Below are 25,351 nucleotides of genomic sequence, written 5' to 3'. Positions count from 1 at the left end.
TGTTTTTGTGTTGTCTCTCTTCCACTTCTGTCCCCTGTCTTAACTAGACTGAGAGCTGGCAGAATACTACTGATAATTAAGTTCAAGTATGTGATGACAGTTAAGAGTGGAACTTGCTCTTGGCGCTTCAGCATCTGGTTGCAATTCTACATGATGAATACGTCATCCGCCCATTCAGCTTATGGGCAGAAAATCTAGCTGGATATGTTGTTTGGCTCAATTTTTCCTTTTACCATGATGATAAATGAGATTTTATGCCTTGATGGTGTTGCTCTACTTGAATTCTTTGTTATTTCTCTTATATATTTGCCAAATCCTAAATTTAGATTCACTTGTTTTTCTTTTTAATTTGTTATTGTAATTTATACGTTTTTAAAAGAAAATTTTCTTTGTGAGAAGAGTATCTACAAAAGATGCAATACGTATTAGTCATTACGAGTCAGCTTGGCTCATTTTAGAACACTTTTACCTTTTGAGTTAGAAAGTTGTAGTTTCAATTCGACTCCATTATCTCGTACAACACTTCAGTGTAGCGCCGAAGTAGATCCAGAGATGCTGCTTTTTGGGTGAGGCATTAAACCAATGCCCCGTTGCTATGGTGTATGGAAAAGATCCTTTTGGTACTATTCAGAAAAGAGTGGATTGTTCTTGCAGCTGAACCCACTGAACTTCCTTCAACTCCAGATGAACTGCTATTTATCTCGCTTTGGCCGATATTGTGTGCAAATTGGCTACCATGTTTGGTTACATAAGTGCCCACATTTAAAACAGTTTGGAGTGTAGATATTTTACGAGACGATACCAAATATTATCTCCATAATCTGTCAAATCTGTACAAACATGAAAAAAACATTTGTATTGGGTAACAAAAATGTTAAAAATGATCAGCAGTTGATGGCATGAGGAAATAACATTGAATGATTGTGAAAATCTTGGAACACAAATATTACTTCTGTGTGTGCGGAGTATGACACATCAAATAAGCATTTCTTGCTGCAGCAGCGTTGAATGTTTATATATTATCTGAATCCGCATCCTCTGGATTCAATGGATGGACCAACAAACAAATGCAAGTCCTTATCTTTGGACAAAACTGCAAAATCAACTTCAATGGACTGGTCATTGTGTTTACATGGCTGAAATATATCTCTTCCGCTAGGTCCTGTTCTCTTAACTCAAATGGCCAACATTCAGGGGAGGATAAAGAAAGCACTTCAAAGACACTCTGAGGCTCTCTCTGAAGCACAGCAACATTGATCTTAATTTCAGGAGATTGCTAGCAATTGTTCAGAATGACAACAGTTGTCCATCAAACTGTATCATGTTTCAAGTCTCAGTGCGTCAATGATGAGGCAGAGTGATGGCAGAGAAGGAAAGAACAGGAAGTAAATCCTGCACTCTGGATCCCACTACCCCATGGGACCTCCCATGGGCTCAAAGATCTGCAGGTCAAAAATTGGCTTGCTCAGTTACATAAAGATCCATGTCAGAAACCTATGACCCTGAGTAGATGTCATCCTTGATTTGAGGGACAGCTGACAATGATCATCTGAATAGTCATGTGGCACTTGGGGGTTCTTTAGAAAGGAGCTTTGTCATCTCCCAAATCATTCATGACTGCAGGAGCATGAGTGAGAAGGTGAGTACTGAGGTCAGAGACTGCTGTCCATTTCCTTGATTATGATTGCTGAGAACTATGTTTTTTCTGATTTGAGTCTTGAGTCAATAACTGAACATCCCACTGCACTTATTCACTGTGTTCAACTATACACCTTGATTCACATGCTTCACTCAAACAAACGCTTTCATCCTTGGTCAATTTCCTATTCAGTCTTTCACTTAGTAACTCATCCTCATCCATTCACCAATTTACTCTCATACACTTTACAGCCTCACTCTGGGCAGAATTTTCCCAAATTTGCAGTAAGTGCGGTAGCGGGTGGGCAAAATGCTGTCCAACCTGCCGACGGCAATGGTAGGTTTTCACACGGTATCATCCCAAACCCGCCACATTATTTGTGCATTCCTGGGAAAGATACCTTTTCCATAGCGGGCGAGCTCTCATTCACCCTCCCGCCGCCACCCTGCCATTCCATCACGTCAGCCGCCATGTTTAAAAGGCGGCTGCTTCCAATCAAGCTCCGAAGAAACCTTTGAAGGGGAATCTGAAGGCACCCCCTCGAAGCTCCGTCACAGCGCTCACCCACGCCCTCCACCAGTGCAGAGAGACACACCTCAGTGGGCCTAGCTTAAGAATAGACATGGGATCACAATCTGGTGAACACATCTCACTGTGATCCACAGCAGGCGGCGACAGGGACTTACCAGGCCCCCGGCATTCGGAGGATTGCTGGAGGTCAGAAATTTGCTAAGCCTGAGTAAGACGACGAGCCTCTGGACCTGGTCATGTCACAGTTTCTGGCGCTCCAAAGGCAAGCTCGGGAATACCAGGAAGGGATGTCCACTGCACTCCTCAGATTGCAAGGCACGATAGAGGAGCTCGTCCGCCTTCAGGTAAGGTGAGGTGATAGCGTCAGCATGCCAACACACCAAGGGCAACACTGGTAGGATGGCGGCCGCCATGGAGACCTTGGTCCAGCATTGCTGCATGGGCTCAATTCCAACACTGACGCCATAGTTGGCCTATAACAGTGTGTACATGAGAGGGGTGTGGGACAGCTCGGTCTCACTCCAGTTACCCCTTCCCCTCAAGGAATCAGCCAGGGGCCCACGGGCACCCATAGGGAGGAGGATCAGCAGGTGCACACTCTTGGCCCATCCACCCAGGTGACTCCGGGAGTGACCGGCCCATCCGAATCCCCTCTTCTTGTGACCTTAGCAGCTCCAGCTCCACAGGCTGAGGAGGGTGCCTGTGCCACACAGCAGGACCCCGAAAGCAGGCGGGGCCCTCTAAATCTCAGCCCTCCAGAGGACGTCTGCCAAAGTCATCACAGACAGGGCATAGCAGTCAGCAGGCTGCCTCCACCTCCACTGGATGTCTGGGGAGCACCAAGATGTAGAGGCAGGGTTAGGAAAGTTAAGGAGAATTAGCTCTTTTAAAGCCAACCTAATAAACTAAATTAGCAAAATGAGGGATAAAGTAAAAACAGCCCCTAAGTTAGGTTAGCTGTAAAACCAAAGACAAAGTTTAAAGAAAACTTACAAACATCAAATCAAAATGTGATTAAGAGGGTCGATAAAGCACCCCAGCCCCCGCGCTGCCCACCGGGCACGGAAGGCCTCGAGGGTGCTGGCTCTCCAGGGACACCCGGCCGCGAACATAGCCGCGGAAGAGGGGCAAGCAGTCAGGTGGGATGACCCCCTCGATCGCCCGCTGCCTGGACCTGTTAATGGCTGACTTGGCCAAGCCCAGGAGCAGGTTCACGAGGAGGTTCCTCCTCCTTCCTGGCCCCCCCTCCGCACCGGGTGCCCGTAGATCAGGAGCGTGGGACTGAAGTGTAAACAAAACATTAATAAAAGGTTTATTAACCAAATAGAAAAGGGAGTGCAGCCTACAACAATTAATATAGACATGGTCCACTTCCCTCACCTACTCTGCCCCCCACCTCGATTTCTTGTGCGTGGGATCCAATGCCAGGGCAGCAGTTGCGCCGAAAACAGCGACAGTCGCCTCCGAGGCTGGGCAGCACTTAGGCCACGCCCCCCCCACCCCCGGCACCCCTGAAGCCTGCAAAGCAACAGGCGACTGTGACGAGCTGTGGAGAACGCTGCTGTTCACTCACCTCAGTTCCCCAAAAGTGAAGGCCACTAAGTGCAGGTCGGCTGTGTTGCTGTTGTGAAACACGTCGAGGTGCTTTCCCGCCGGTGTGGGCAGACAACCCGGCAGGGGTCCAAGAGCCTGGTGGGATGGCCTTTTAATGATATGCTGATGTATTACAATGAGCTCCCCGACAACTGTTGGTGGGAAACGCAGCCCACCGTTAGCGGGCTGAGCGGAAGATTGCAACCTGCCTTCCTGCCATCATGAAACCAATTGTGCCATATTGTCTGCACACGCCACCTATCACACCCACTGCCACAAGCACGGAAAACTCTGCCCTCTCTTTCTCACTCCCTCATGCAGCCCTTTTACTTCACTCATGCAATTATTTTGGACAGTTACATTTGTGGAGATAAATCTCTAAAATCCTGCTTCTATAGAAACGGCAAATATATTTAGGTCCCAGTCCATACATTTCCAGGGTACCTTTTTGAAGAAAAATGCCTGACTCAAATTTGTCGGTGCTAGTGCCTGGATATGTGATCGGAAGCCTTCTGTATTAAACCAAAGAAATTCCCATCATATATTACGTGTTCATCTAGATTCCAGTTAGTAGGAATCTTTTCCATTCCGTAGGTTGCATTTTTGGGATCGAGAACAAAACCGATCAGGAACTCATGGAATTTTTATTTTCAGAAAAACTGAGCCAATTTTCAGGTAATGTAGCATTGTGTAAAATACTGAGTTAGTCCCATTGTGCTGGAGTAGAAAATTAGCCAATGTTCCTACCACTACTTGCTGTCAGTGACCTGTTGGAAAATCAGAGCACACAGTCAAAGTGGCCTACCTACATTGATTGTTGAGATTCAAATGAGAAATAGCAATTTCCATGCAGTGCTGCAGAGAGAGAGGAAGAACGTGGACCCACAGTACCATTGCTCAGGATGGTGCCTGGAGGGGATAATGTGGGGAGGGAAGGCAAAAGTGTTGGTCTGTGATGACCAGCTATGATCTATTACAACAACTGCATTTATATTGTCTTTAAAATGGTGACATGCTCCAAGACTCTTGCACAGAAGTATTATCAGACAAAATTTGACACCAAGCTACACGTGATGTTGGGACAAATGAGTAAAAGCTTGATCAAAGAGGTAGGTTTAAGGAGCATCTTAGAGGAGGAGAGGGAGGTGGAGTGGTTTACGGAAGAAATTCTAGAGTTTGGGGCCTTGACAGCTGAAGGTCCAGCTGTCAATGGTGGGGTATGGAAATTGGGAATGTACAAAAGAATGGAAGAACACAATGCTCTCTGGGGGCTGCAGGGCTGGAGAAGGGGGAAGAACATGGAGGTATTTGAACACAAGGATAAGAATTTTAAAAATGAGACATTGCTGGATTGGAAACCAATTTAGGACATTAACATCCAGGAAATAATCAGGAATGAGAATTGTGATCCAAGTAAGTGACACAGATCTGTTACACATATGGATCTATGTTTATGTTTTAACAATAAAGGATTGGGTGGCACAGTCTTCAACTCTGGCAGATTTGCATCTTGATCTAATTAACGAGTTGACTGTTTTCTTTCACTTAACTGATCCAATGTAAAAAGAGTTTGTCATCTCAAATTCAATATCTGTAGTGGGAATGGCCTTATAGAAAAAATGTCCCCACAATTTAGTAATAGAATAGTATTCTAGATTTATCCACTAAACGCAAAAGAATTCCTGATACATGTCACAAGTTTGGAACTGGTGTTGTAGAGATTGTGTGTTCCACATTTTGCTGTGCTTATAACGAGGCTGTCAGCGCTTATTTTAATTACAGGATAAAACTGACAGCACCTTCTGATGTCTGCATAAGTGGAGTTAAATGCTTTCAGTGATATCCTGCTTTTCTATAAGGCAATGTATTGCTGTTTTCGCCGATGGAATCTGCACAGAGATCACTGTAATTGCAGTAAGTTTTTAGAAGTGTTTTAAGTATTAATTACTAATGTACAACCTCTTGGACAGTAGAAAAATAATTTTACAAGTATGGAATCTCATTCCTGCAGAAAAAAATTAATGTTGGATTACTGTACTGGATTGGATTCCAACTAGAAATCAGTTTGGTCCAATGGGTAGAATTCTCATCTCTGAATTGCAAGGCTCCGGGTTAAAGTGTCACTCCAGGACTTAACGACCAGACAATCTGAGCGTCAGTCTTGATTTTTGGACTCATCATGTTATTCATGTGAATATTCACATTGCTGTTGGTGGGAGTTTGCTGTCTGCATTTCCTTCATTTCAACAGTGGTTACACTTCAAAAGCACTTGAATTGGCTGTAAAGCACTTTGAGACTTCTGTGGCTGTGAAAAGTGCTATATCAATGTAAGTCTTTTTCTATTTGACATGCCTACAAGAAATCTCTGGGCAACTGCATGTGAGGTGAATGTCACAAGCTGTTCCTTAAGCGTGGGGTATTACTGTTCCCCCCCCCACCCCATGTGCTTGAGGGGTACAAAATTTGACCAATATGACCTTGTACAAGGGACAAAGGAGCCAACAGTGTAGCCAAAGAACAGATGTTGGGACTTTAGCTGACCAGCGCACTGCCTTCATCAAAATAGAAGACGAAGCAAATAAAATATTTTCATTCAGCACGCACATCAGCGTTAAAAAAAAGAGAGAGAAGAATAATCACTGTTATTTTTGATGTTGGGGTGGGGCGTGTTGGTTGGATTCAGGCGGCCGCTGCGGTCATCACGGGCGACGGGGTCCTGGCGCAGTAGCCCCCACCCCCTTTCCCGGGTTTTTGAGACTGCGCAGGCGCGGGCGCTGTCTCCTTCACTTCGCCCTTAAAGCAGGAGAGAGCGAGGCCGAGCGGCGGCGGCAGCAGCGACAGGTAACGCCGGGGAGGAAGAGGGAACTAAACCCCGGCTAAACACGCACCATCTGGGAGTGGGGCGGGTGTCCGCACTCGACATCGGGGCAGCGGTTCCTCACCGCCCATCCGCTCCCTTACCCGAGCCCCCGGCCCCGGCCCTCTTGGCCAGGCCTTCACTCTGGAGCCGCCTTTGGGAGAGCCGCCCGCCCAGGTGGTGAGGTGGTGGGGTGGGGGGTGGGGGGGGGGGGGGGTGGAGGACACATTGCACCCCCCCCCCCGGGGGTGGGGCACATATTTCTCCCCCCCCCCCCCCCAGGGGTGGGGTAGGAGGCCGCATTCCCGGGAGGAGGCCGAACTCCAGCCTGTAAGATGGCGCCGGCTGCTGCGGCCCGGGCTGAGAGAGGCGGCAGCGGCGGGGGGATATTTCCAGGCGACCCCCCTGGTCCCGCTGTTCCCCGAGGCCCCAGAGCAGCCGCCCACGGAGTCAAGGTGATCGCTTTGACCTCCGCATCAGCCGAGCCGTGCGCCTGGGCGGCGGATACGTTCATTTGTTGCCCATCCTCTTGACTTGACTTTCATTTCAGGAATGAGGTTTTATTAACATTTTGGATTTCCTTTTGCTGTAACGTTTCGTTTTTTTTTAAAACTCCACCAGCCTCTTTTTTTGCGTGTGGAGGGTTAATGGTTTTTTTTATTATTATGGACTTTTCTCAAACGAGGAAATGTTGTAAAAATTGCTGCATTGTATGGAAGGACGACATGTGCATTTGGGAGGCAGACTGAATGTCATTCGTTTCTGTTGGGTCACGCCTTTTCTTTACGTCGATGATGCGTGCTCTCATTTCTAATGACTTGCCCTGCACAGCCCCTTAGAGTTGTCTTTGTTTTAATACATATGACAGTCAGGCAGTGACCAATTTCATTGCTGTTTTACAAGAGGCCTTGCATCTGTTGCCTCTTTATATGAGAGGGGGAGGAGGGGGGGTGTTGCTGAGGGTAGTGTTTCTGCCTAATTTTTGTGTTGAACCAGAAACCTTTTTGTTCTGTACATGTAGTTATAAATCATACATGGAGGCTGAAGTGTAAAATTTTACCTGTAGCCTGGGCCTTTCTAAATTTCCAGCTTTACTTTCTGCTTCCAGGATTTGTCCGCCTACATTTCTTGTTTTGCAGGCTGTGAAAGGCAGCCATGGTCGGATTTGGTACGCCTTTGAGTATATTCAGGTGCAGTCTTGCCCAGTTATTTCTGGTGGCTGCACAATCTTAATAGTGTAGTCTTCCAAATTAATTCATATGAACTCAGCGTGCAAGCTGCTTCTTGCATGGGCTGCACAGGTACATATGTTGAGTCACTGGTGGGGTGGGGGGGGAGAAATAGGGATATATTAAGTTTAAATCCATATTTTCATTAACTTTCATGTGTCTTACATTGCTGCTGATAGGATTTATCTACCAAGGAGTCAGCAGCACTCATAGCCCTTTCTGGTGCATTCCTATCTGTTGTAGGTAAACTGATGTTCAGCTAAGCTTAAGATAAAAGCAGGCTCAAAGGGCTGAGTGGCCTACTCCCCTTAATTTGTATGTTTGTATGTATATTTGAATTAACTAACATGCCTATCCATTTCCATTTTTGATAGCAAACCTATTGGGGTGAATGGCCTGTTTATCTGCTGTAATGTGTAATACTACATATATTAAGGTTTAATTCTTTTGATCTTGTATTTAAGTAATACAGTTGCTACATCCATTTTTTCAAGTCTGCTTTATATGTGTTTTTAAGCATCAGAATAGAACCCCTTTTAAATGTACTGTATTATCACAACCTGTTAGTCAATGCAAAAATAATTGAAAGAAGGGTTAAATTATAGTCACGCAAACTTAAACCCTGCTAAATTGAAACAGTGTCTTGGCCTGTCACATTTTTCACAGTGAAAAGGGAATCTAAACTCCTGGTGCTTGCTGTTAGTTGCATGAGAGCTGTAAGTTTTTTAAAAATAGTTTGGTATTGACCTTGATCTTCACATTCGGAAGTTGCCTAATCATCACACCATGGGCACAAACCACCTGCAAATATGTGGTTGTGGCATAAACCAAGTTTTGAAAACAAATACTTGTTATAGGTCTACATTTCAATCTCCTATGACAAGCAGTTTTACCAGGTCCTCCTTCCATATTGGCTTTTCGCTCATTATTATGGACAAGTATTGGGTGCCACAAGGCCAAGATGATTTACTTCGAGTGGGGAAATGATCATAGCTGGTCCATGTACAGGATGTTGTACAGGCCCAAATCAAGCATGCATATAAACCCCTCAAAAATATTAATTGCGTAAAAGTCGGATCAACTTTTTGCCTAAAAAATTTGTCTCAAAAATCCACCTTTACACTGGTATATGTGGTACTTGAAAAAGAAAAAAAAAGGATTTTGGGTCTGTTGCAAGGTGGAGTGAGATTAATTAGCTAGCTCTGTAAAAGAACTGGAACAGGCGTGATCAACTGAATGGCCTCTTTCTGTACTGTATTCTATGATTGCTGCCAGCAAGAGAGTTGCTGTTCAACATGCTAAAGCTTATTGGCTATTGGTAGGCATGAACGAATCCACACCTAGGTACTCTTCATGTAACTTCTGTGATCAGATGTTAAAAATATTAGTTTCTGCCAATAGGAATGCATTAATTGCATAAATTAGCTGCAATTAAATGACCCATGTAAGTACATTTCAAATTTGCTATCCCCAATGTCAAAGACTGCAAATCACACTTTACAGTAGCTCAAGCAATGTGATGCCAATGCAAAGGTACAACATACAACATTTCTGCACATGATGCTCTTGGCTATATTTGTAAGGTGCTTGGAATTGCCCTCCATGTTGAAGCTGAAACAATGCAATTACTTTGAAATCTTGCTGCACTGTTTTCTTTTTCAGTAGTTTGAAACTGTAGTAACTTTGTTTTTCTTAGACATGTTTCTGTAGCTGCTGTTAGCTAATAAAATATCTTCATACCTGAATAATTCTTAATTGTGAGCTAGTTGGAAATTATAATGTAGGACACTTGGGATTTAAAAGGTTTGGAGAGAATTTGTGAAATAGTGATTGAGTGATGCCAACCTTGGGATTTAAAAGCCTCTGAGTTTGTGTTAAGGAGGGAAGACTGAGGAATGTAAGTAGCCCAGAGCAGAGGTGGTGGTCTTGATTTCAGTACAGTGGATACAGAATGACATCATTTGAACATAGTAGGAATAAGAGTTCAGAAGAGCATAGACCATATAATTAAAATAGAAACCAACATGGTCGCCTGGGGAGGGAAAAGGAAAGAAAAAGCTTAGGGGACTTGGTGCCGGAAGAATTGGCTGTCAGGCAAAGCATTTACTTTATCCTGTCTAGGAAGATAGGATCTTTATTGGGAGCTCTGTCTGGTGCATCTTAGTTTTAAGTACATGTGCCAATTCCATTTTGCTTAGTTTGTGTCTGTGTGGCATCCTTAGCAGATTGGATTCATTCATTCAATCTGTCTGCATTACTGCACTCATTTTGCTTTTACAGTGTCCTTCACAATTGAACTGCAGAATCTAAGGACCATGTTCATTTTACACAGCTTGTAGTCATTTTCAAACCTGGCTTGCAAATGAAACAGGAACTGCAGTGCATTCTTTGGCTTTACCTCTTCTGCCTTAGTCTAATTAAATGTGGAATTTCCTCAATTTTGGCCCTGGCAATGAGACTGTTTCACTGTATCATACACTGGTTGAATTTTTAAATCTATCTTGCATCTGTCCAGTCACATTTAATGCATGCAGCTGCAGACACCCAATTTAAAAAGCAGCTCTTGTTTTTTTTTTATTCACTCACGGGATGTGGGATTCACTGGCTGGGCCAGCATTTATTGCCCGTCCCTAGTTGCCACTGAGAAGGTGGTGGTGAGTTGCCTTCTTGAACTGCTGCAGTTCCTGTGGCGTAGGAGCACCCATAGTGCTGTGAGGGAGGGAGTTCAAGATTTTGACCCAACAACAGTGAAGGAACAGCGATGTATTGCCAAGTCAAGATGGTGTGTGGCTTGGAGGGGTACTTCCAGGTTGTGATGTTCCCATCTATCTCCTGCCCTTGCCCTTCTAGATGGTAGTGGTCGTGGGTTTGGAAGGTGCTGTCTAAGCAGCTTGGTGAATTCCTGCAGTGCATCTTGTAGGTGGTACAGACTGCTGCTACTGTGCGTCGGTGGTGGAGGGAGTGGATGTGGTGCCGATCAAGCGGGCTGCTTTGTCCTGGACGATGTCAAGCTTCTTGTGTGTTGTGGGAGCTGCACTCATCCAGGCAAGTGTTGATTGTAGGTAATCTTGTTGATTTTGTAGTTAATGAAGCAAATTAAAGGCATATCACTCAAAGCTTAGCTGCAATGTTTTTCACTGGGCCCTCTGATTATCCACCATAATAAATAACCCCTCCCCAGAGATGAAAAATAGTATCAATTTTTTTCTTGTGTGTGTGTATGGTACAGGAATATAGAGAGGTAGGTTTCAAATCGATTACATTGTGTTTTTAGGCAGATGGTGTTAGCAGGCAGTGTGGTGAGGCAAAGTGGCACAGTTGTGGTCAATAATTGGCGTGCACGTTTTTGTTATAAGTCAAAGTTGAGCTTAATCTTTATTTCAGAATCTACTGTTGGCTACCCCTTCGTCAGTTTTCTTTTTGCCTGTTGTAGGACTTAGCGTTGTTGAGGACTGGAGAGAATAGTGTACATAGCTGCCCCTTCTGATAGGATGAGCATTTGATGGACCTGATGATTGTCTCTTTCCATTTTTGCATGTTGGTTATTGCCTCACTGCACATGGTGATGTAACGTGTGAAGACAAGGATGAAAGCAATGTCACCAAATAAAACCCACACTTTGTAAATGGATCTTTGTGCAAATATTAAAGTACTGCAATTTTTTCAATATATAGTATTTGAAGATCACAAACAGCCTAGTGATTTAAAGTATAGAATTTACAAATATGTTCTTGTTGCGCAGTGAAGGATAGGGATGATTATAAAATTGAAGTTGGTTGAAGAATTGCACAGGATATCTATTAATGCAGCATGGTCATGCACCAGTAGATAGAGGGAATGCATTGTGCCATGTGTGTTGTTGATTTGCCCCTTTTGTTTCCATGCCCTGTATTTTTAATTTCATCTGGGTTACTGAGAGGTGCTTCATCAGCAGGGATTATAAATTGCTTCACACTTCTGTGTGAACACCCTCACCCCACTGCCAAGCAGCTGGGTTAAGTGATGAGACCAGAATAGGCCATCTGTCTTTACAGTGTTTGTGGGTAGCGTGTTTTGGTACCTTTGGGAGGGAGGGGGTTGGGGTGGGGAATAGAATTTAAAAGATGTCAATGATAGTTCATGTTTGACCTTTTCAGCAAAATTTTTATGAAAGCTAATGAATAGCTTAGAAAATGGTGAAGTGTCATATGTGGAAAGCTTTCTGTATTTATCCTTTGGCAGGGCAGGATTCAACTGACTGCAATCACAAACTTGCATTACTGGAGAAGAGGAAAAGCACTAGGGCTTAAAACTGTAATTTTAACATTTATACTAAGCCACTATCACATTCTGGCCTGATAGTTGAATTTTGTTCATTTTCTATCTGTCTTTTGGCACCCTGGAGCCTTACAGGGGTCCTTAGCATTGGCATCATATCAGATTTTTAAGTTACTATGAAGCCTTGTGACTATTGGACTGTGTAGGTATGACCTAATAGTTGTGTTGCCTTTAAGGCATTATGGCTGTATGATCAAGTCTTAGCATCTGAACTTCAGTTAAGGTAATATGTTTCTATTTTATTTGCCTAAGAGTGAGGCATTATAAAAACCACTCAGCACAGATTTGATGTGTGCTACTACCTAGTGGGTAAAGGACAATATTTTAATGCATTAAGTTACTGGTAGGTATTTTCTGTAGAAAATCCTAGATGTGTGGTCGCATGTCCACTTGATTGTTCTGAAAATGGTTAATATTGACATATTTAGTGTAACACCAATTAATTTCCTACATCGTTGAGGGTAAAGCTGAAGTTTTTTTGGTGAGGATAAACACTCTTGATAGTAGAAGCTTGAGAGGCTTATAACGAAATCCTGATGGGCCTTTTCACTTGGCAGGGATTGGTTAGGGTATTTTTAAAATTTGATGGTTACAGGTGGCACTGTGGTTCCATATGGTCGTTTGCAGGTTTTGCTTTCCCAGGATTACAGACTGTTTTGGAAATATTGTTGGTAGAGCACAAGAAGAGGAAGCTATTTGGCCCATCGTGTTTGTGTTGGATCAGTTTAAATATTTAAAAACATTCAAGGGCGGGAAATTCACATTTGGCTAATTGCAACTGATCTGACTAACATTTAAACTTTATATGTTGCCAGCGTTTACTGCATTCCCGATTTTGGAAGTTGGGTTTTCAAACTTCCTTCTGGAGATAGGATCACATGCCATTCAATTACTTCACCTGTTCATTTAACTAGATTATGATGAATCTGTGCCTTCCCTTCATTTACCTGCATTTATTCCGCATCCTTTAATTCCCTTACCTAACAAAGATCTAACTTTCTCAAGTGTTGAAGTTTTCGATTGACATCAGCCTCCAAATTTCCATGACCCTTTGCATGAAGAAGTTCTCTCTGACATTACCCTTGGATAGCCTAGCTAGGACTTAGGTTCCATGTTCTGGATTGTCATCGGAGAAAAATTGTCTCCCTATCTCTCTGTCCTATTAAATCCTCTAATTGTAAATACCTCTATTAGATCACCTCTTAACCTGCTGTACTTGAGGGAACACCAGCCTAACCCATGCAAACTATCTTCAAATATAACCCTACAGACATCTGTTGCAAAATTTTTGGTGTTAAATTGTGTATTTGTTGGAGGTTTCAGCTATACTCATTGTTATCTAAGGCATGGTTAATTTCAACTCTGTCAACTGTCTCATATTGCAGTCATGTGAAGTGAACTGGTAGTTGAGACCATTGAGTAATTTCCTGGGGGAGTTGCAGAATCAAGCTGTGTGGTTTAGTAATTATGTTTTTTCGAGTGCTAAGATCCTTCGTTTAAAAACAGAAAATGCTGGAAATACTCAGGCCTGGCAGCATCTGTGGAGAGAGACTGTTTTGGGTCTGTGACCTTTGTTCACAACTGGAAAAAGTTAGAAATACAACATGATAGTTTTAGAGTAAGTGAAAGGGAGAGGAATGGAAAAAGAACGAAAGGGGGAAAGTCTGTGATACTTTATTGTTTATTGTGTGTTTACCCTACAGATACAATGGCTGTACCTCCATCATATGCAGACCTGGGCAAGGCGGCCAGAGATATTTTCAACAAAGGCTACGGTATGGTATTTCTACAATCAACATGTATTTCCCTGTATTGTGTGAGTTTGTGCAAGATACTTTATTAAAATGGTGTGATAGTAGGTAGTCAGAAAGATCTATAGCACAATGCTGGGCAAGATAGCATGCACTAACAGGTGGTAGTTTGGCTTCTTTCCTATGCTGTAATTACTGGAGTCACCATTCAGACTGAAACCGGATTGGTGAGACTCTCTGCAAAAGGTTTAGAATTGGTTTGAGCCATGGCACTTAATTTACACTGCAGGCTTACTGTCGGCATGCATCCACCCATCTTTAAGGCTGCACGAAGAGTGCTGGCTGGTGCAATTGTGCATGCAGTATAAAAAATCATTTTCACCATTCTTTGGTGACTGGCACTCTTCATAAATATGAGCTTGTCGCCCTTGTATCCCAATGTGGCAATGCTATGTGCAGGCCAGCTAGTGGCTAATTCATAAACTTGTTTAATTGCCCATACACAATTGCCCTGTGTTGTTTTATTGAAATCACATTTTTGAGTGTAGTTTTTTTGCTTCAGAAGTGATGAGAATTGGTAAATGGAAAGTCTGAGACCAGGTTGAAAGTGGCGTTTTTAGGGCAGTATAATTCTGTGTGACCTGGAATTGATGATCACTCCAACTCTGTGTCATATACCATAAAGCCATCTCCACATGCTTAGCAGGACAGTGCCGATGTGGCAATTTGAGCAGCAGATTGCACTACCGTGGAAAAATTGCTAAAGTGCATTGAAACCTGGAATACTTGAAGATGTCAGTAATGGGAGAAGTGCGCACCTGGCACCAATTATATTTTCAAAGTATTGTAATCTTAAACAGCCTGCCATTTAGCAGTGATAACTTCTTCGCGTTGTATTGCTTCGCTGTCAGGTTGGTTTAGGTAACTCGTCATGCCTATAGCCCGGTGTTGTGCTATAGATATTTCTAACTACCTACTGTCACACCATTTTGGCCACAAGCACTAATTTTAGTATAACATATCTTGTATAAGCTCGCACAGTACAGGGAAACACTGCACTTGCATATACTTAAACATCATTACAAGGAAGTAAAACACTACGGTGACCAAAAGGCACTCACCCGCTCTGTCCATTTTATCATTTCACTGAAACACACACGTGCACACAAACACGCGCACATCCTGTGTAAATGAGAATTAGCATTGGGCATACAATGTCAATTGTTAAGAATCAATCACATCTGGATTTCCAATTATTCATATGTGGATAGTGGCTAATGACTTGGTAAGCATCTCCTATTGGCAGCACTTTATGTAGGGTGCACCATTTTGTATTTAGCTTTAGAAGAGCTGATCTTAACAGCTGACTTGTGCAGGCCAGTAATAATACCCTTGTAACACTGGGGAGGTTCCTGGCTAGATTCACATGACTATTCACAACTATATGTGAAAATCTAGTGTGTGCACAGTGGCCCTTTGCTGAACCTATTCTGCAATATAAATGGAGATACTACTGCCGATGAGAACTGGCACAATTATGCATTGGTTACAACAGATAAAAAGATCATTTACTAAAACCTGGCTGGGTGACCAGATGAACATCTGTAAAATATTAGGAAACATGTAATGTCAGAAAGTGTCACCGAACCCCATCAACATAGCCTTTTATTATTTTGTCCTTCATCTGTTTATCTAGCTTCTCCCATAAATGCATCTATTCTATTTGCTAATGGATATAAGCTTTTAGTTCTAGTTATTTTTTTAAAATAGTATTGCTGGTCTTGTAGCATTAAATACACAATCTATACTTAAGTCACTTATTACTTATAGTTTCGATTATGATACCTTTATTAAAATGGACCTGTTTACATTTATCAAACTTCACCCTTTTACATGCTGTTAACAAGAACCATGTTTTTATGGGATAGATTTGAGTTGGTGACTATTCTGCTGTACAGAGTGCGAATACACTTTATTAAAATTGAAAGGATCTTAGTGATGTGACTTTTCTGTTTTCTAGGTTTTGGTTTGGTAAAGCTTGAAGTGAAAACCAAGTCACAGAGTGGAGTGGTAAGATCATTAACTTTTATCCACACTCTAGTATTTTAAATATTTGTGTCATACAGTTTTAATAGGCAAAATGTCGGTGAGCTTTTAAAGCTTATTGTGTATATTTTGCTGAACCACTTCCAGAGGAACTATTCAGCAGCATGTGTTCAGAATCATGAGGGGGCTGGACAGAGGGGATAGGGAGAAACTGGTCTCATTGGTGGAAGGATGGAGAACCAGAGGCACCTATTTAAAGGTGGATAGCAAAAAAAAAAACCCAAGGCAACATTGGGGGAAAAAACTTGTTTATGCAACAAATGTGTAGAAGTGATGAGGAAAAATCTTTTCATCCAGAGGGTGGTTGGAGTCTGGAACAAGCTTCCTGAAAGGGTGGTGGAGGCAGGTTCGATCGAGGTATTCAAAAGGGAATTGGATTGCTATCTGAAAAGAGAGAATGTGCATGGGATAAGGCAGGGGAGTGGGATTAGGTAGAATGCTCTTTCAGCAAACCAGTGCAGACTCGATGGACCAAATGGCCGCCTTCTGCAGTAAAGATTCTGTGATAGGTGGTTAGAATCTGGAATGCACAGCCTGAGATTCTAGTGGAGGCAGATTCAGTTGTGGCTTTCAAAGGTAATTGGATAATTATCTGGAGAGAGAATTTGCAAGACTACTGGGAAATGGCAGGGGTGGAGGACTGAGGCGCTGTGACGGAAAGCTGACACAGACATGAAGAGGCGAATGGCCACCTTTCTACTGGAACCATTCTTTGATTGTATTCTGTATCGGACAGTTAATGCTCTGATTTTGCGCTCAGGCTGGTTCATAGCATTGATGTGACAACATTGAAGCAAATACTTATTTGCAGCATTGTATGCTTGCAGTTCAAATTGTTCAGGATTTGAGTATTTCTAAAAAGGAGAGACATTTTCTGTCAAAGCTTTTTGTCGTGCACTCATCAGGACAATTCACAAGAATACCAATTGTCCTGATGAGTGCAAGATGAAAAGCTTCAACAAAAAAATGTCTTTTTTCTTTATCAGCAATACTCAAGTTCTGTATTACCAAATGACTATTTGTTCATGACTTGATGTTTCTGTTTGGGTTTTTCCCAAAGTTGAAAGGAGGTATGTACAGAGAAGTGATGCCTTGAAAAGGAAGTGTAGTCAGCCATGAAGGATTGTTTGACTGCTTAATTGAAATGGCACCATTTCATCTGGTGGAAATTATTGAATCCCACAGTCTTTAGAAACCACACATCCTGGTGTTATCTCACCTGTATTGGGGCACTGTAATAAACACGAATCATTTGTTAATTCTGGTTGCTGCATTATGCTTAATAATTCTAAACTGAGTGCATTGGAGTCTGTGAGGCGTGGCAGTTTTTCCCACTTTAATGATAAGCAAATAGAAACATCATGTACAATACAACAATTTCTTTGTTGATGTTGTGCCTCAGTTAGGTAGAATTCTGTAGAGTTTTACAGTACAGAAACGGGCCATTGGGCCCAGAATGTCTGTGTCGGTGTTTATGTTCCACATGAGCCTCTTCTCACTACACCTCATCTCACCCTTTCTACATAATGTATCCAGCACTAGATAGAGAAATTAGATTTTCTAAAAATGTGCTTGGTTGCATTGAATTTAGGTCTGTACTTTGGGACTGTGGTTGAGCTCTTACAAACCCTAACAGTACTCATTTTTTGACATGCCTTGTACATTATGCGGCTACTTCTGGAACTAGTATTGTAATATGAAGTAGGTGCCTTGCGCGACTTTGGATGAAAGGAATTAGCACTTTATCAGATGATCTCTTACCTGTTGATGGAAGCTTGTCACATGGTTATATGATTGTCTTTCCATTTTGCTGTCTGCTTGGCCACATTATTTTGGTCAGATTCAGACAGAGCACCCAGTCTGCTCATTCTCGGTGAGCAGACTTGGAGATTAATGCAACCTGACTGCCATACGGCTACATTTCCACTGACGCTGAAACATGTTTTATTCAGTTGTGAGAAATATTTATTATAGCAACTGCTGCTTGTCAAAGTTTACATGCAGTAAAATATAATTCTCGTGAAACTTTAATGCATATGTTACTGCGGCTAGAAACCGTAGATTAAATAATTATTAATACTGAGTCACTGGTGAATGGCTAAATTCCAAACCATCTTTCCAGGGATTAGAATATTCACTTTTATAATTAATGTTGCATTTTTTGAATTGCTTTTCGAAGGAATCCTTTTTAATTTGTTGTGGTTATACAGTTACTTGGATCAACTGATCCAAAAACTGCTGCTTCACTTGGGGATAGTTCACTATGCTTATTGGAACTCTAATCAAAATATATTGTCGCCAAAATCTACACCAGTGTTGAAATGACACACATAGAAGTTGTAATCCAATTGAATTCTAATTAGTTGAGTTTGTGGTACAGTTGAAGCATTCGAGTGTGCAATACTGGTTGAATTTTAATAGCTAAATGAGTACTGAAATGTCGTGCCCCTTGTCTACACACTTCTCTTTTGCATATAAGTGCAGTCAATCTGTTGAGATACTTTTAGGCCTATTAATTACTGCACTTACTGAGTTTTCTTTTTTCCCAAACTTTTCTCCCCACCCTATCTCCTGTGGTTGTTGGCACAGATACCTGCAGCTCCCTGGTATGCTGCCTAAGTGTCCATTGTTAGAGAAGCTTAAGCAGTGACTCCTGTCCACATGCATTTACCTGTAGAAGTCATTGGACAGGAGCAGGGGCCCACACAGCCCCACCCCAAGCCTTTGTGTACTGCGTGCTTGTAGTGCCCCTGAAGCTACCCAAACTGAGATCAGCTAACGTGGCTTAGATGAGGAACTTGACCCAATTTGTGTTTTTAAAAACTGCTTTGAAATGTTTGAGATGTACTGAGGTGTTATATAAATACAAATCGGCCTTTGTCCCCATTATTTTATTGTAGAGGAGGATGTGATTCTGTTATATGATGGGTCAATACCAAATATCCATAGATTTTAAAATGACAAATTCATTTAGAAATCTGCAAAACCCTCCATTTGAATTAGCCTATGTTTAAAGGCAACCGTGAGTAAATGTGTAGATGAGTAAATTTACACTGGTAAATGTTCTATGTATTTACAAGTAAATGAAATGTGAGTGTGGAAGGTACTAATTGTTACTCTTTCTCTCATTGACAACATTGACAGGAATTCACAACTTCGGGTTCATCAAACACTGAAAGCGGTAAAGTATCTGGAAGCTTGGAAACCAAGTACAAGTGGTCTGAATATGGCCTCACATTTACAGAGAAGTGGAACACCGATAACACTTTGGGAACAGAAATTGCAATTGAAGATCAGGTAACCATCTGACCATGTGGCAGATCTAAATCTAGTGTTGTATTTTAGTTGACACCGGATTGAGTGGGGAACAGGTGAAGAATGGAATGTTGTGAAACTATCTGATTGAGTGTGAAAATACTGTCCAGCTCACTAGGAGGTGTCAATGAGGCATTTAATAGTGACTTTTGTGGAAGAACCCAAGTACTCCATAGTTGGGTTATTTTTCATTTTTAAAATAATGGGCCGTTAATCTTTACACCCTTCATCCAACTGTTCTTTTAAAGTAACATTTGTGATATTAGCTGAGAGCAGGAATTTGCTATGGTCACATTTAGCTCTGTAATACATCCTTAGTATTGAATTGTGCACTGAAACACCATTTTCTTCTTCCTTTACCAGCTTGCCAAAGGTCTGAAACTGACATTTGACACCACTTTCTCGCCTAACACCGGGTAATTATAGTGGTTAAAAAGGGGACAGAATTTTTTATTTTTTTTTACTGATTTGCTTATGCATTGGATACTAAATTGCTCCCATTTTGCATTCTCAGCAAGAAGAGTGGCAGAGTGAAGACAGCATACAAGCGTGAATATGTTAACCTGGGCTGTGATGTAGATTTTGACTTTGCAGGCCCTGCAATTCATGCTTCAGCAGTTGCTGGTTACGAAGGATGGCTTGCTGGTTACCAAATGTCCTTCGATACAGCCAAGTCAAAACTGACCCAGAACAACTTTGCAGTGGGCTACAAAACTGGGGACTTCCAGTTGCACACTAACGTGTAAGTTATGCCAATAGTCTGATGCTTAGTTTTAGGTTCACTTTAACTCCGGTTTGTTTGAATATTTTTGCTAATATTAAAAATTGAGCGTGGGCAATAGAAATATTTTGTTTATCTTACTGCTTTGGATTGGGCACTTGTCTTGAGGCACCCAAACCAAAATTTAATTTAAGATGTGGTTTAAATCTTCAGGAATGACGGTGCTGAATTTGGAGGCTCCATCTATCAAAAAGTAAGCGAAAACCTGGAAACAGCTGTAAATCTTGCCTGGACTGCAGGTAACAACAGTACCCGCTTTGGCATTGCTGCTAAATACCAACTCGACCCTACTGCTTCCATTTCTGTAAGTACAGCTTTCTTTATCCTAAGCGTTTAAAAGTTTTTTTGGGCTTTTTTGGTTTGTGTTACTGATTTCTACTAATGTGTTTCAGGCAAGAGTCAATAACTCCAGCCTAATTGGATTAGCTTACAGCCAAGTTCTTAGGCCAGGTAAGTTTCCATTCATTTTGCTTCATTTGTTTGAAGACCATGGTGATAGGTAGTTAATTCAACTGTAAAGCGTTTGGAGTAGAATTCCTTTGAAGCTCAGTGAAATCTTAGGTTTTCAACTCAATTCGGACTAAAGGTTCTTGTGGGCTGTAGCACCGCCCTCTCCAGTTTATATTTCTTATTCCACCTGGCACTGTTCTGTTAGATGCTTGGCAAAAGCAGAACTGGGAAATCTGACTACTCGCAAGGCCCATGAGAAAGTGAGTATCTGGAGTTCCTGGAATGAAACAATTAATGCAGCTTGAATAATTCCAAGTGCAGCTGATGACAGGAAAACTCTTGCCTGCAGCGTTGTTATAAATGCAGTGTCTCTAAGCTCACTAAGGTTAAATAACATGAGGAATGCTACTTTCAGAAATCCAGGGTTTAAACAGCATGTGCAGATATTCTCAAATTGAATGGGCTAAGGTCAGCACAACTAATGTGCAGTAGTTATATTGGGTGGGACTAAATGAGGCTGCTAAAGGACAACTTGACATATCCCATCCCAGCTGATTTATTTCTACGTTACCAACCACAGGTGCCTGCTGTAGCCTGTGAACTGAGGTTTGTTTTGTACGTTGCTATAAATAAAGCAAGCTGGTCAGTGTCACATTCCTGATTTCCTCTCCCTAATAAAGTGGAGCAAAGAAAGTCTCAAACTAGATCATGTCTTGCAGATGTTTTGCTGCTCTAGTCAAGGTTGGAATTCTTTGAAAAAAATTTAACACTTCTGTTATGAAGACTCATGCCATCTGGTCGCTGAGTTGTTCTGGTTCCTACTTAAAATTCAGCTGTCAACGGTTTTAAAATTGGATCTTGAGACATGGAAGGGAATCCAGAATGACAGTAATATTTCTAACCACCTATGATTTGTCCACTGCAGGTATAAAACTCACTCTGTGTTCCCTAATTGATGGAAAGAGCATCAATTCTGGTGGTCACAAGCTTGGTCTGGGCCTTGAATTGGAAGCTTAAGATGTGCACCTTTTATCTTCGATGACAAAGGGATATCGGAAGAAAGCAGCATTTGGCCATAACATGTAATTCCAACTTGACCAATGGGCTTTTCTGGAAAGGAAGTTTCAAATCAACCACGTACCTGTATTTTTAGTACTTTAAAACTGTAATTGTTTTTTGAGTGAAATTGGTTATCTAGAAGGTGATACAGAAGTCATATGTCACTCATTTATACATAATTTAAAAATGTATTTAACTGTTAATATAACAGTCCTAATAATGGAATAGGCCTTTACAAAACTCAAGTCGTGACTGCATGTTTCCTGGTTTAATGTCTATTTTGAGACGTTGTGCTGTGTCAGTTCACCTACAGTTGGATAAATTGAAGTTATCCAAGTTGCAATTAAATTTTATGGAATCTGTGTATAGCAAAAAAATCCACAACTATTTTCGGTATCCCAAACCCACACAGTTGATGCTGAATAAAAAGAATCAAATACAGCGTGTTGTTTTATCCCTTTTCCTCTTTATGTAACATTTGAAGCTGCTTACCACTGTGCATACCTCTCCCAGGACGGAGCAATGGATTAGTTTGGTGCACTTTATGGTGGCTGTGAAAAATGATCAGTTTTTGTGGAGTTGGTTTGCATTTCTTTCACTTTTTTGCTCAGCTGTATGCATGCCACACAACACACAGACTGCTGCACATCGAGTTTGCTGTGACTCCTTAGTATATCCAGGGGATTGGTGCAAGATTACATTCTGTCTCTGGTGTAGAATGGACACCACAAATGCATAAACTGACACTTGGCACAGCAATATCTTAGGTGGTGCTTTTAATATTGAAAAGGATCCCCAGATGCTTCAGAGGAACAGTTTTAAGCCATTGTGAGAATGTTGAGAAATAACCAGGAGATTGGCAGATTAAAGATTAAAGTTGTAAACTCCTGACATGGGGAGGGTCTCTGTGTAGGGCTGACAACTGAAGGCTGTTTTACCATGGTGTAGGACTCAGGCCAGAGTCAGAAGACCAAAGTGGTAATATAGTAGTTTCCTTTTAAATATCCAGTTTACCTCTTCCATTATTTCTGTGTGTTGTAATCTGCACTGATTTATAAAAAGTTCTGTGGAATATCATTGCTTAGGAAGAGAAGCGGAGCAAATTAGTTTTAAAATAGTCTGGTGCAGAGTTTGTACCCAGTAGTCTTTGCAGTAGGTGCAGAAATTAATGAAGATTTAGTGAATGGTTTTGTCACCACTGAATTCAAGAGATTGGATAGTATTAGAATAATTACATAATTTAAAACTGGGTCCAGACATTGCGAGACTAATGCACGTGTCATCAATCAGTGAATATACTTGTTTTTCAAAAAAAAAAACAGGTCAGGTTAACATATTTTCTGGGTTGTCTTTTTTTTTCTTCTAGTGGGTCTGTATATGGAATTTCAAAGCTTTTGATAAGGTTCCATGTTGGCGATTGATAGTTGAGATGAGTAGTCAGGAAACGGAAGATAAGGTATGGCAGATATCAATAGAAAATTAGCTTAAATCACAGTCTTACTGTTGTTGCTTGATGTAGATTTTGCTTTTAATCCTAATTCAGCATTTGTACCATTTATGGGCCCATCTTTTAAGGGCAGTAGGTGAAAATTACGAACTCAATACTCATTTGACTTGAGGTGTTTTATTTTACAACAGTGCTGATGTCATGCACCAAACTTTACTTTGTACTTTTTGTTTGGGGTGGTACTGTAGCTCCATCCTCATGTACTATCATCAATACTTTGCTTCTCCAAAGACCTATTTTTGCAATAGCAGTTAATTTTCAATGACATTGACAAATAAAGCTGAGAAATTGGAATAATTTAGAAGTCATAGTTTAAAATTAGCTATTGAAGGTGCTGAATATTTAGGGTGCCCTGCTGGGATGACAAACCACCCCTGGCAGCAATATTAGTCTCATTGATGTAGAGTGCCATACAGTAACTGAATTTATTTTCAAGAATAAGCCCAAAAGATTTGTGGCACAATTCAGGTGCTCCCACCATACTCCTTTTCTCCATCTTCACAAGAGAAGGTAGTTTCCACGAATCTAGCATTTTGGGGTAGCAAAGCAATGATTTTCCAAGATATTTTCTCATAATTTCCTGTGCCATGTATCCCATATAAACCTTTCTTCTTCCCACCCTCCGATTCCAAGTAGGGGGGAGAAATAAACACATCCCATTATTGGTTGAAGTAGCCACACTCCTTTATAACAATTTTTTTTAAAGACACTGGCTATTTGATTTTTGCATGATTTAAGTTTTCATATAATTCTGGAAATAGCATTGAGGCTCTGCTGTGCTGGATTTTGATGTTGAACACTGGTGCTGGCCAGAAACCTCTTTGCTGTAAAACATATTTGTAACTTCACTCACCAGTTAGGAGTAGGGTTTCTACTTGCTGTTACAGAAGTTTAAATTTGTATACTGATGAATGGCCATAACATCTCCAATTTAATCCAGATGGAACAATCTCATCTATTGAGTATCAGTAATAAGATCTGAGGAAGTATGAAAGTAAATTCGCAGTTTACAACTCTACTTGCCTGAACATGTTGATTGTGGGTGTTCAATTTTTAATGAAAGTTTATAGAATCCCCACAACCTTCATGGATGTAGAAATGGGAAGACGGTGGTTCAAGGATAGCCTATGCAATGTTTGAAAATGGCTGCTGTGATCCTTGTGTGAAGTATTTTGACAGCTGTTTTAAAATCACTTGGTTGCAATGTGTGACAGCATAGAGCAAAAGTGAGGGAAAGTCAGAAAAATTTTAAATATTTTTATTTCAGCATAGACAACTTTAATATTAGTTATTTAGATACTTCCAATTATGTGGCCTTATTGTGTTTCCAGAGTATTGATTTTTTTTTTGTGTGTCTCTTTAAACCCCCATCTTGATGGCCTGATCATAATAAGGTTGCTGGACTCCTGTTGAGGGTCTCAGAAGTTGAATTCCATTCTCAAACTTGGATTTATTTCTCATCATCATTAAGAGTGCCCGTGTGTCTTTGGCAGCCTACTCCCATCTATTCGTCTATGTGAAATGTGCCATTTAATGTGTTGAAGCTCTTGGGTCAACTGTACCCGACAAGAGCAACCTAGCAAAGTATCACTGAGTGGTATGGTATCTGCAGAAATCCACAGACTTGCTTGATCTGAACTTCCAGATGAAATGTAATAAGACTGAAGTATAGATATAACGCTACATGCTTAATGTGCTAAATAATATGGTGTTGGATTTCTGTGGAGCAACGTTGATACCAATAAAGTTCTGATATTTACTGCACTCCACTGCATCTTGTGATCAAGTGTATTAGTATAATTAGGGCTTTATTGCAGTATAGATAAATGTAATTATAGGAATTAAAGTTTAAGCAGGACTCATTAGAAAAATTGTTAACCTTAAACACTTGTCACATGTGTCTTATCTAATTGAGTTTTAATTACATGAACAATAAAGAAACATGCACACAGCAGAGTTGAGATTTTTGTAAAACTAATTGTCTCCGTACATTTGTTTTTAATAATGTGTACGTTAACAATTAATGTTGGCCAGGACACAGGGAGAATTTCACTGCACTTCAAATAGTGACATAGAATCTGTTGCAGCTATCTGAGCTGGGGTTTTGGTTTAATGTCTCCTCTGAAAGATGAATATCAGGATTTTCTGCTTTTTCTATAAATGTCAGTCACAAAATAATGATCAACTGCAAACTAATCTTCATGTTTGGAAAGTA

At 41.2% G+C, this 25,351-nt stretch overlaps 1 protein-coding gene across 1 annotated transcript; it reads left to right on the top strand.

The window, feature by feature from the left end:
- Positions 1–6,505: 6,505 nt before the first annotated feature.
- Positions 6,506–22,070, top strand: LOC144668596 (non-selective voltage-gated ion channel VDAC2). The gene is made up of 9 exons (XM_078530772.1): positions 6,506–6,605; positions 13,871–13,942; positions 15,939–15,988; positions 19,169–19,321; positions 19,703–19,755; positions 19,854–20,081; positions 20,274–20,424; positions 20,513–20,570; positions 21,496–22,070. The coding sequence occupies exons 2-9, from the start codon at positions 13,876–13,878 to the stop codon at positions 21,585–21,587; spliced, it is 852 nt and encodes a 283-aa protein (XP_078386898.1). The 5' UTR covers positions 6,506–6,605; positions 13,871–13,875; the 3' UTR covers positions 21,588–22,070.
- The last annotated feature ends 3,281 nt before the right edge of the window (positions 22,071–25,351 follow it).

The sequence above is a fragment of the Cetorhinus maximus genome, chromosome 27 (genome assembly GCF_964194155.1).
Source record: "Cetorhinus maximus chromosome 27, sCetMax3.hap1.1, whole genome shotgun sequence".
In the NCBI taxonomy this organism is placed as follows: domain Eukaryota; kingdom Metazoa; phylum Chordata; class Chondrichthyes; order Lamniformes; family Cetorhinidae; genus Cetorhinus; species Cetorhinus maximus.
Note: the sequence above shows the minus strand (reverse complement) of the source record. Positions and strands in the feature narration are given on the sequence as shown.